Here is a 12,331-nt window from a genome sequence, read left to right on the forward strand (position 1 = left end):
GCGGGTTTTATCCTTGGGATTACACTAATGTGCATGCCTCTGCTTTTTTGTTTTTGTTTTTACACCAGTAGGTATTTTCCATGCCATGTACAGGTAGTTACCTAAACCTCGGGGAATCACGAATTGGCAATAAATTGTATATTGAATGACTTATCGCCTCTGAATTAACAGGTGACAATATACAAGACTCGGGCTTCACTGAAATTCAGTATCTTTTTTTTTTTCACAGATGTTGTGTATTAAACGCCTATGTCGCTGACTACTGATCAAAGAAAGCTTATGTACGATTAGCTCGAGCTTGTCATCATCATCATCATCATCCTCCTCCTCCTCATCATCATCATCATCATCAGCCTGACTACGTCCACTGCAGGACAAAGGCCTCTCCCATATTCCGCCAGTTAACCCGGTCCTATGCTTGCTGCTGCCAATTTAAACCCGCAAACTTGTTAATCTCATCTGCTCACCTAACTTTCTGTCTCCCTCTAACCCGCTTCCCTTTCTTGGGAATCCAGTTAGTTACCCTTAATGACCAGCGGTTATCCTGTCTACGCGCTACATGCCCGGCCCATGTCCATTTCCTCTTCGTTATTTCAACTATGATATCCTTAACCTTCGTTTGTCCCCTAATCCACTCTGCTCTCTTCTTGTCTCTTAAGGTTACACCTACCATTTTTCTTTTTATTGCTCGCTGCGTCGTCCTCAATTTAAGCTGAACCCTCTCTGTAAGTTTCCAGGTTTCTGCTCCGTAGCTAAGTACCGGCAAGATACAGCTGTTATATATCTTCCTCTTGAGGGATAGTGGCAATCTACCTGTCATAATTTGAGAGTGCTTGCTGAATGTGCTCCACCCCATTCTTATTCTTCTAGTTACTTCAATCTCGTGGTTTGGCTCTGCGGTTATTACCTGCCCTAAGTAGACATAGTCTTCTACAACTTCAAGTGCACTATTACCTATCTCGAAGCGCTGCTCTTTTCCGAGGTTGTTGTACATTACTTTCGTTTCCTGCAGATTAATTTTAAGACCCACCTTTCTGCTCTCCTTGTCTAACTCCATAATCATGAGTTGCAATTCGTCCCATGAGTTACTCAGCAATGCAATGTCATCGGCGAAGCGCAGGTTACTGAGGTATTCTCCATTAACTCTTATCCCTAACTGTTCCCATTCTAGGCTTCTGAAAACCTCCTGTAAGCACGCGGTAAATAGCATTGGGGAGATTGTGTCCCCCTGCCTTACACCCTTCTTGATTGGTATTCTGTTGCTTTTTTTATGTAGCACTATAGTAGCAGTTGATCCCCTGTAGATTTATTCAAGAATGTTTATATATACTTCATCTACGCCTTGATTCCGCAGTGTCCGCATGACGGCTGATATTTCTACTGAATCAAACGCTTTCTCGTAATCTATAAAGGCTATATATAGTGGTTGGTTATACTCTGAGCATTTCGCTATTACCTGATTGATAGTATGAATGTGGTCAATTGTTCAGTAGCCTGTTCGAAATCCTGCTTGTTCCTTTGGTTGATTGAATTCTAATGTTTTCTTTACTCTGTTAGCAATCACCTATGTAAATAGCTTGTATACTACAGAGAGCAAGCTGATCGGCCTGTAATTCTTCAAGTCCTTGTCATCTCCTTTCTTATGTATTAAGATGATGTTAGCGTTTTTCCAAGACTCTGGTACTCTTCCCGTCAGGAGACACCTCGTAAACAGGGTGGCTAGTTTTTCTAACACAATCTGTCCTCCCTCTTTCAGCAGATCTGATGTTACCTTATCCTCACCAGCAGCTTTGCCTCTTTGCATGCTCTCCAAAGCTTTTCTGACTTCTTCTATCATTACTGGTGGGGTGTCATCTGGGTTACTGCTAGTTCTTATAGTATTAAGGTCGTGGTTGTCTCGGCTACTGTACAGATCTCTGTAAATTGAACTAATTTGTAAGAATAGCTATTGTACACAGATTCATGTATGGCGCTATGTTCGTTCTATTCAAGATTGTTGATTGTTGGCTGTCTATACAATAAAATTAAGCCCTAGAGCTTAACAAACAAGAAAAAAATAAAACAAAAACATTGTAAGACACTTTCACCAGATAATAATACGAAATAAAAATTATGAAGATCGAGCAATTGAAGACGTATATATGAGTGAACCACCAGTAAGTATAATATAAAAAGCAAGTTTATTCATATTCAAGTTTATTCATTAAAACAAGAAGGGGGGGCAGTGGTTTTTGAGAATTTTGTTTCATTCACAGTGCAGTGGACGCAGTTCTTAATCAATGCTCTTTCTTTCCGGTAGAAAGTAGTTTAGCGCAAGATAATTATTAACCTTGAAAATAAAATCAGTTAAACGTATTCACTTCTACGAAACTTCTTCGGAGCATCTGATTCTTCTGTATACTGAGGGTTGTTTCTTACGCGTGCCTAACATGAGCCATTTTATGTTGCAGAAAAATATGGACCACTATCATTGTGTTTGGGACCCTTTCCCTCATTGCTTGCTCGATTTCTGCCTGGCAAGTTTCAAATACTATCTACACGCCTTTTGTTCTTCCGATGGCGGACAACTTTACGTAAGACATCTTTCGTTTGCTTGGAACTAATGTTACAAACTAAGGTTGATTGAATATGCCCTTAACTGAAATATAAAACATAGTGTGACTTCGTTTAGAGAACAGCCTCGTATGATTATCCGGAATTAATTTGATTTTTTTTAGTTTAGCTGGGAAACTTACATGTGCTGTTGTCAAAGTTATGGCCCCAAAGGAAATGGTGAAATAGAATGCGGCTGTCGGAATATGTAGCACAACTGTAGTTTTGACTTCTGTACATCATTTTAAACGCATTTTTCATGCTTGTTTTGAAATCACGTAGGCTTCTTTTATTTTTTGAGAGCTAATACTGTACGATGCTTATATTTTTTGTGATATCGTGTCCCTTGAGCAACTGAACAGGTAGTGATGTTGGAAGCCTAACGTCCCAAAGCAGACTCCTGATCAATGGAAGAGGCCGTAACCACAATTACAGAGTTATTCTGACAATGCCAGCCTTTGAACGTATATTGACGCGAAAATTTCAATGCGTGGAAATTACTGTCAGAGCCCTCAAAACACTGCTCTTTTTCTTGCGTTTGCAGGATTATGACCGGGACGTTGAACAAGTTTTATACTCATCCGTCATACCATGGCGTCGCCTTTTTCTTCGGTGCGATCACGCAGCTGTTCCTGTACAGGTATCCCTCAATTAAAATTAGCAAGGTGAGAATCGGATTCCTCGTTTTTTGTTACAAATCCTGTGGCTTAGTACGCCCTATTATCATTAAATGACGGAGCCATATACTATTTTAGATGTTGTGTTGGTGTGATGTGACGCACAGAATGCAGAAGGTTGAGAGAGAAGAACGAAATAAATGGAGTTCTATACTATGTTCCGTATCAATCGAAGAGTAACTTAATTCAATAGATTGCTACTTAGGCTAGCAGGTGTACCTTTGGCAAGCAGATAATGCATTGCGTCACGGAGGAGGACATAAGTTAGAATGAGTGCGTCGTGAGTTGCTTCTTGGTGTGATTTTTCGTAATACACGCTGCACACCCATTCGTTCGAAACATTGAATCAAATCAAAGTGCCACCCTAGAAACCACAGACATCAGGCGCAACGCCCGCGCAGGTCACCAATCTGTGTCTCTGCTTTTACCCTACGACGAAGGAATAATCGCCCACGCTGTTCAACATGTGGGATCGGAGGAAGAATTCAGTACACAGTGTATACGAAGACTGCTATTGGACAGCCACGTTGTCGTTAGTTACGCAATGAGCAAAGAAGCGCCGCTGTGCTCAGCGTCCCTGCCCGTTACCCGAGGGTGCGAAGAGCATGCGGCGCAGTATTGACAAATGTAATGGAGGTGAGAGCAGCGCGAACGTGAAAGACGGGACGAATAAGAAATATACACCATCACGAGCGCTGACTGCAACATCTTTATTTGTTGCGTTTACGACGTGCAAACACCGAAACAACCCATAAACAAGAAGCAGAAGGTGATATCCATTCAATTACTGAGCCTTGTGCTTATTGCTGACAATATGATAGTACAAGAGACGTCACGCTCAGTGATGTTCCGTGCAGAGAATTTTCACTTTTTCGGAAAAGTTGCGGCTGTCATTTTGAGCCAAAGGAAAAAAGGGAGTCTGCGGAATTTCGCAGGAAATTTCCAGATTGGTCATTTTTTTTGACTACCGATAATTAGCGGTCACAGTGTGCCTTCATCTGCTGTAATCAGTTCTGCGGCATGCACCGCACAAACATAGGTAGCCCTTGAAATTTGTTTCTGATATTTACGCGAAGCGATGTCTAGTTCACTATTTGTGTTAGACGGGAAGCCCACAATGTACGGGGGCGGAAATCAGTACTGTTGTGCAGGAAACTATGCTGGGAATTTTGTCAAAGTTTGCAGGGAGATTCCTCCAATTTGGAAATTTTCATGTCTCTGAATAGGAATTCTGCGGCGTAATAGGGAACATCACTGGTAACGCTCAAACACCTATTTTCCGTACGTGTAATTTCCAAATCCTCTACACTCTCCCTGACATTATCAGCATTCATGTCGTCGTGTATGTTTTTTCTTTGTCTCGTGTTTTACGTTTGCGCTGTTCTTATCATCATGTATCAGTAACTCGCCCAGCATGCTTCGCTATTACACAAATGTAGCGCGGCACTGAATGTTGGGGAGTCGCATACACTTTCGCTTTCTATCAACGTGTACAACACATACAGAAGCGCACCACCGCTAAAGGATACCATGACGAATGCTGCGTCACATGACCGTTCTTGCACGCGGGCGGTTTGCATTGAGCTAACGACATGTAGCACACTAAAACGTGGTTCTCTATCCCTTGAACCATTTCCTTGGCTCGAAACAAACACTACGAGGTTTCTAGAATGCTTTTCAAGCAATCAACACCGACTTATTATTTGGCCTTAGTATTCCTTTAAGCATGCTTTATGCTTGATTGTTAAGGCATACTATTCTGAGTGCTATAAGAACTCAGTCAAGTGACTGAGCCCGTAACAGAAAATTTTCTTTATAAGAAAATGAGCGTTTGGTACTAAATGCTGGTAACAGTAAAAAATAATAAATAATTGAAAATAGTAAAACAACATTATGGCGCGAAATTATTGATTAAAAAACGCTGAAAACGTTGGGTAGCGTGTGAGGGTTTAAACAATTGACTATGGGTCCTTACTCTGGACGATGTGTTTTCAGATGCTGCAGGCTGGTATGTGGTTGATGAGCGCTGCGTGCGGTCTCACCGCCATCCTGATTATGTACGACTGGAACCGTGGCGAGCACCCGCCTGAGTGGGCCAAGCTGTCATTCGCCTTCTCCGAGAGGCTACTCTGGTCCGTCTGGCTCGCCTGGCTCACCTTTGCATGTTCCACAGGACGGGGTGGTGAGTACAGAAATACGTCTATCGTAACGTGCGCCAAGGAGGCAGGGGAGGCGGGTACCTGACGTTGGTGTTTTTGGTTATCTTTTTACATTGATCTCTACGGTTGGTCTTAACACTACGAAAACTTTGCCCTGGCGTTTTCTGCGAAGAGCTCAATTCCGCTGACTGCTAAAGCAAACATTTGACAGACCCACGTACCACGGGAATAGATATCATGCGAAGCATGTAGAGGGAAGGTGACTGTGTTGTAATTTTTTTAGCTAAACATTACGAAATAGCGCTAAACATATGTGCAAATGTTATACGCACAGACAATCATACTGAACGGTCACACGTGTTTTATATAACCAGTTGTTTACAGTTGCGTAATGGTGCACAGAGCAACATGGGTATTACCAACACCAGTAGCGGTAAGCTGAAATACAGCACTTGTGTGGCAGCTTGGGCTAGTTGGTATAGCCTGGCGATAGTTATAGCGCGAGAACTAAACGACAACACAGAGCCAAGAAGGACACGAAGGACACGAGCACATCGTGTCCTTCTTGTCTCTGTGTCGTCGTTTTGTTCTTGTGCTATAACTATCGACATCACTTGTGTTTTGTGCAATTGTATAATGCTACGCAGGCCAACTTGATTGGATGGCGCTCAAGTAGAATTGACGCTAACCTGACGGGACGTCTCAATCGTTGCAGTACATATGTGATGTTTAAAAAATTAGATAGGCAGCACTGCAACTACAATTGGCGTTTCACCCGCATTAATCCTGCATAGGGTATCTTTCGCAAGCAGTTCCAAGACCTGGCGTGGCTATGTGGTAGAATACTTGACAGCCACGCGGAATGCTTGGGTTCTATTCCTGCTGGGAGCATAACATTTATCCTTTACATTCGTCAAGTCAACGCTGCCTGCGTCGGTTTTCCTTAACGCTCTCGTATTTAAATCACAAATGTCTGTTCTCGCCGTTCCTCGGTAGATAAGAACTGTCAGGCTGTCAGGCACCTGCTTTGCATATACACACATATGTCGGCCCATGGATGGTATACGGGTGTGGGTCACACGGGTTGGGAGAAATGGGTTCGAAGTGGTACGGGAGAGAATTTTAACGTTATTCATCTCATAAAGAGGCATACATATTCGAATAACCCTCTTACTTTTCTATGCTGATTTTGGTCTACCTCAAGTTAAGGAGGTGGCCACGAGACCAACCAGATGTAGCTGGGATGTAGCAGGGTAGATAGATAGATACCTCAATAAAAAGGCGGAATATGTCTGCACTACGCAAAGAAATGCTTCGCATTTAATAAAGGGATCGCTATTCTTGGTGAAGGCGCAGTGGTACGCAGGTGCGTTACTTGGTACGTGGTCCCAAGTTCGATTCCTGGCCGCAGGTAGCGCATTTAGATGGGGATTCTTCACTACAGTGAGTGCTCTCTATCACTTGCGTATGATTTTGGGACAATATTATTTGATTTCTTTTCCTTTCACACTACTTTATGATAACTTAGTCTATGAAGAAAGAAGCTAAATTTCTTGTTAAATATCCTTATCAAATAGGGAATCATCTTCGCGTGAATCATCTTTTCGATAAAATTTATCGTAAGTGTACGTTCAGACTAGGCGTGATGCTTGAATCTGTTATGACAAGATATGATGTCCGGTCATATTGTGTGAATTCGACCTGCTTATAACAAACAACACATTGCACTGTTTGTCACTGGCAGGTCGCTTCGTGCTTTAGACTGAAGATCTTGTTTATTTTAACCCTGTATCACTTTTTTAACACTGCTTAACAAGCTAAGCCGATGACAGCTTGCACCATTTGCGATTTATGCTTTATGATGGCGTACTTATTTTCTTCAACCACGCAGGCTTCATCGCTAAGTGGCTATCATGGAGCGCGTTCGTGCCCTTCAGCCGGCTCTCATTCGGTGTATACCTGCTGCACGTGCCGTACTACTTCATCCGGTTGAACGTCACCAGGGAGAGGATATTCTTCTCTCACTACACCATGGTGAGTGGTCACAATTGGATCCGCACGTGCGTGAAAATGTGACTCAGAACACCTCTTTAGAAAAGAAAAGATAACTGCCGCAAAGGCAGTGCGAGTCCTTGTGAAATGAAGCTTTAAGGAAGCCCTCGCTTAACCAAAAAGACTACTTTGCACGAATTACGTAGTTCATATATTGAAGACCAGTCTTGGCCTATATGCATTCCAGGGGGTTGATTGAGCTAATCAAGGTTAATACCAGTATCCCTTATAGTCATATTTTTCTACCTGGAGATGCAACGTATTTTTGAATATTTAAAGCACTGATGACAAAACAATGTTAAACATAGCACTGAACGTGGAGTCATGATAATATCAGTATGACGCGACGTCATCATGATACCCCGTTACACACTTCTGCGATCTGTAACGTCAGAATGACGTCACGTAAGGACGTCACGACCAGATGTTTTCTCTGCACCACCACTCGCTAGGAGAAAGTTATGTGGGTTTTACCAGAACAAGACTACTTTTTAGCCTGCCATTTCTCGCTCAAGGTTACCACTCAACGAGAAACTTAAGGCCTTCGCATTAAGATTTACTTATTTTTTATAAACAGCACACCACCTAGCAGTGATCAATCTATTTTATTACAAAAAATGGCTGTAGTAGTCTAAACACTACGTACAACATGCCACAACAGTATTCCAGTAGCACTTCCTGATACCTAAAAGAAAATGGATAATTCTGGAGGCCTTACTAACACTTCACAACAATTTAAAACTGACAGAGTTGTAATTTATTGCTTTGCTTTGAAACTCCTTACTGAAGTAAGCAACGGATGTATTTTAGTCATGGGTCAGGAAAGGATTCGTCATGAGAATATGTGCTTGTTTTTTGACCTTCTTAACTGCTTTATGCAATCAAGAAGCAGTTTGCTTGATCACGGTGACTTGAGAAGTAATGAAGTATCCAGTACAATACGAAAAAATACATGTGTACTTTATCATGTACACGTATAGAAACGAGGCAAAGAGAAAATAAAACAAAAAAAAAAGTGAGACAATGACCCCGACTTACTTGTGCTTCCTGTTGACCCTGCAGGTGACGCAGTACTTCGGCGCGCTGGTGGCAAGCTACCTGCTCAGCTACATCCTATTTGTGGCCTGCGAGGCGCCCACAGGCCGCATCGAAAAGCTCCTGCTCATGCCTAAGCGGCGGCCGCAGCTGCACGACGACAAGAGCACCGTGCCTTACGTGGAGGACAAAAGTGGCATGCTCAATCCACAAATGTTGTACAAGCCCAAGGCGGAAACGGCCACCAATGGCACTGCAGCATCCCCCGGCCAGTCAAGTTACCTCTGAGCGTAGACTGTGCAGTCGATGCCGTTTCACTGTATTTATCATCCCCTTGCCGGCCCCCTTCGACTTGCTAAGCCCGTCTGGTGTTCGTGCACCAGGTGTGTTGGACGTCCGAGCGCTTGGTTGCGTATGAGCATAAAAGTCACTGCTGTGATTAAGGGAGATTTAAAAAAAATGATGATGGTAGGTGTTTGTGTTTTGGGCAGAAATGGCTTTGCAAAGGAACTTGAGTATTTGTTCAACAGCTATGGAAAGCACGGTACGTTATTAAAAAAAAAGAAGTATTTACTGACTGCACATCTGGTTGACGTGCTCCTCTTCCTACTATGTCCTACGTTACGTCAAATGTGTCAATATTTACTCATTTCGTCACCGTTGTAACTCCTAATTTATGCCAAGTTTTAGCCCGCCGAACATCTTGGGCGATCTGTTAGGTATACTTTCCTAGTGAACCACGAGAGGGCGATCATTAGCTAAGACTGTGTTGTTAGTACAAATGGCAGCTTTGAGGCACAATACCGCAATATAAGGCTGACGTGAAGGAATATATCTTTTTTATCTCCACTTTTCTTCTCTCTTTTGAAACAGAAAACCCGTGTTACAAGTTTTTTCTGTGAGATATTGCATGATTCATAAAATTCGATGTCATCGTATACAGTCTTTTTTTTTGGGGGGGGGGGGGCATACTTTCAAACCGAATGGTCACCCCAACCTGAATGTTGTAGTAAAAACCAGAAGAATAAATTTTCATACTTAGTTATGTTTCAGCAGTGATGACACCTTAAAAGTCGAAAGCAACAGAACCTGCAACTTTGCTGGGCTGAAGCCGTGACAAAGCGCGAGATGTGTAAATCTTGACTTACGATAAGTAATTACACTATTTCATTTCCTCTTCAAGCGTATAAATGACCACGAGGGTCACATATTTTTTTTCAAATATCGCATGCTCTTGAAGAGCAAGTCAAACGAAGGCAAGTTTTCTTAAACAACAACAACAACAAGAAAAAAAACTAACGGAACAACAAGGATATTGACAAGCCCGGTGAGGTGTTTGCTAAAAGTTTACAAATTGGACTGTTTTCGGCGCACGTTCATAGGATAGAGCGGAGAGCTGGAAGACCGGTGCCAAACTTCACTGTCGGTCCTCGAGTTCTGCCGAATAATCATGGGATATGAAGAGCTAAAACTAACCGCATACTTGGTGTATCATTGTAGAACAACAACCCTGTTGCCACCTCTATCGTTCTTTTACTGTCAATTGGATATACAACTGTGAGCATGTGGATGTTTTGCATGCTTTTTATGAGAAACATGGATGATTAGGTTTCTTTCCGACTTATCGGCACACTCTGTTCAACATATCTTTGTACTATTGAAGGATTGAAGTGCGAAAAAGGGCGGGCTCACCACTTAATGCTCAAGAAGGATGTCGTCAAGCATTTTAGCGATAATGCGTTTGAGTTGTACATATTCGTGATTGCAGCTGCCGTATTTATCCTGTGGACATCTCGCGTTCACCAATGCTAGTTCATGTTTTCAGCTGTGTTATGCATAGTGTACCATTGTTCATTTCCAGTTTCGCGTGGTACATGTTTATGTAATAATGTACACGATGTTCTTGTCAAATAAAGTGTTGCTTGTGATATTTGTATCTGTTCACAAACGAGCTTTTTCTTTGTTCTGAAAATGTCTCGCGGTTCTCGGGATTTTGGTGCACAGAACATAGATTTCTCGAACGTTATCAATTCTAGCTATTTTGATGGTAAACTTTTACAAATAGTGCAATATAATAATAAATAGTGCGCCACTATTTCAGATAATGATATACTTAAGGACGTATACGTATGGTACTGGCGGTCAACAAAAATCGAGCTCTGATTCGAGCCCTGCCATCGAGCATTGCCATTCACTCCGATGAGGATTGTGGTAGCCATGTGCATAAGCCTTGCAAACGCATGCTGTCATTTTTTTCGCTCCACAATCTCCTTCAAAAACGCAAGAATAAACATGTAACAGACTAAGAGCAAATCTAACGTACCAACACAGATGAAAACACTTGTTCGGAGCAAAGGATAGGTGCTAGTGCTCTCTATAACTCCTTCGTATTCAGAATATGTAAATCTACTACTCGAAGGGTGCCTTAACTGGTATAGCGCATTAAGGTAAAAAATAAATGACCGAGCAGACCGAAACAAGATAACAGAGCGCTAACTTCTAACAGGAAGTCTGCGTTTGTCTTCTTGTGTCAGTCTGCTCGGCCATGTTTTCTTTATACCGTAATGCGCTATACTTTTTCAAGTGTGATGGGTAAAGTCACCCAATATTCAACACTTGGTACATCAAGGGTTTGGTGACATTTGCGAACATTTCCTAAAGGTCTCCACTCATTGAATAGATCAGCATCTTTAAGAAGTTTCAGAACGAGGTGACACGCTTTGATCATAAACATGCATAAACACTGCATGCATTGTCCATGCGAGACGAGTACATGTTCCACAGAAACCCCTGCAAGTCCTCTGATAGATGATGTTGAACTCTTACACGAATTCTCGCCTTTCAAATGGTAATGTTTCACACGTTTATAAGTGTGACAGCCCCAGAAAACATGCCAACCTTCGCGTCAGTATCAACACCCAAACGCGGTCACTGTGCTGGTACTGACCGCGTTGGAGCGTGGAATAGTAAGGGTGATACCGATAGTTCAGTCACGTAGCGCTACACCATATAAAAGGTTTACACGATTCTCCCAAAATTGTCATTAACAGTCACTGACAACCTTCACGTACGCTCGCCGTCGGCCCTTTGTACATTCATTGTACGTGGCAAAGAAGACATGGCAAGGGAGACTTCAGCAGGTTCTTTTGCGTATCCGGTGTATGATAAAGATCATCAAAATAATGGGTGACAGGGCACGGCAAATCACAAGCAGAGAAGTCCGTAAGGTGAAGGCAACTTCACGAAAGTAAAAACTAATTGCCATTATTTTATAAGCTCTTTCTTTCAGTTCTTCGTGACAAATTAGGGACAAAAGGTTTTTGATCAAGAAGCAAGAAAAGCGCGATAATTGATTCCTTGCGTGCATCAGCGCGTAGCTTTTCTTCTGCCATAGCGATGAATTGGCGGAAACTGCACTAGCAAGCAGATGCAGTAGAGCCTATAAGTACTCGTAAGAAACCATAAAAGACCGAAATTTTACACAGCTCGCGAAGGCAACACAATCAAGCCAGAGCACTCCAGTTCACTGAAGTTTGAACTAGTCGGAGAGGTGGCAGTTTAACATGTTAGCGGAACGCACAGGTACGAGGAAAATGCGTTTAATGTGTTATTTTCTCCGCTGTTTCTCTGGGTTGCGCTCACGAACTGAGATAACGAAAGTAAGAAAGGCTCGCTGCTCATACTGTCAGGCCTTTACTAGTCGTGCTACAAACAGGTGCATATATAGAGTTGTGTGAAGTAGGTGTGTTTCCCACCATTTGCATTGAACGAACACACTATATGTCAGTGTCAATATAAAGAAAAGCTGACAGGAGC

At 42.4% G+C, this 12,331-nt stretch overlaps 1 protein-coding gene across 1 annotated transcript in view; it reads left to right on the top strand.

Moving 5' to 3' along the window:
- LOC119177215 (nose resistant to fluoxetine protein 6) overlaps positions 1-10,443 on the top strand; it is a 45,511-nt gene extending 35,068 nt beyond the window's left edge. The window contains exons 11-15 of the mRNA XM_037428633.2: positions 2,451-2,573; positions 3,137-3,257; positions 5,265-5,451; positions 7,320-7,462; positions 8,543-10,443. Coding sequence (XP_037284530.2) covers positions 2,451-2,573; positions 3,137-3,257; positions 5,265-5,451; positions 7,320-7,462; positions 8,543-8,803 — 835 coding nt within the window. The 3' untranslated portion in view covers positions 8,804-10,443. The remainder of the gene's footprint in view (positions 1-2,450; positions 2,574-3,136; positions 3,258-5,264; positions 5,452-7,319; positions 7,463-8,542) is intronic.
- Positions 10,444-12,331: the final 1,888 nt, after the last annotated feature.

The sequence above is a fragment of the Rhipicephalus microplus genome, chromosome X, assembly GCF_043290135.1.
Source record: "Rhipicephalus microplus isolate Deutch F79 chromosome X, USDA_Rmic, whole genome shotgun sequence".
Classification (NCBI taxonomy): domain Eukaryota; kingdom Metazoa; phylum Arthropoda; class Arachnida; order Ixodida; family Ixodidae; genus Rhipicephalus; species Rhipicephalus microplus.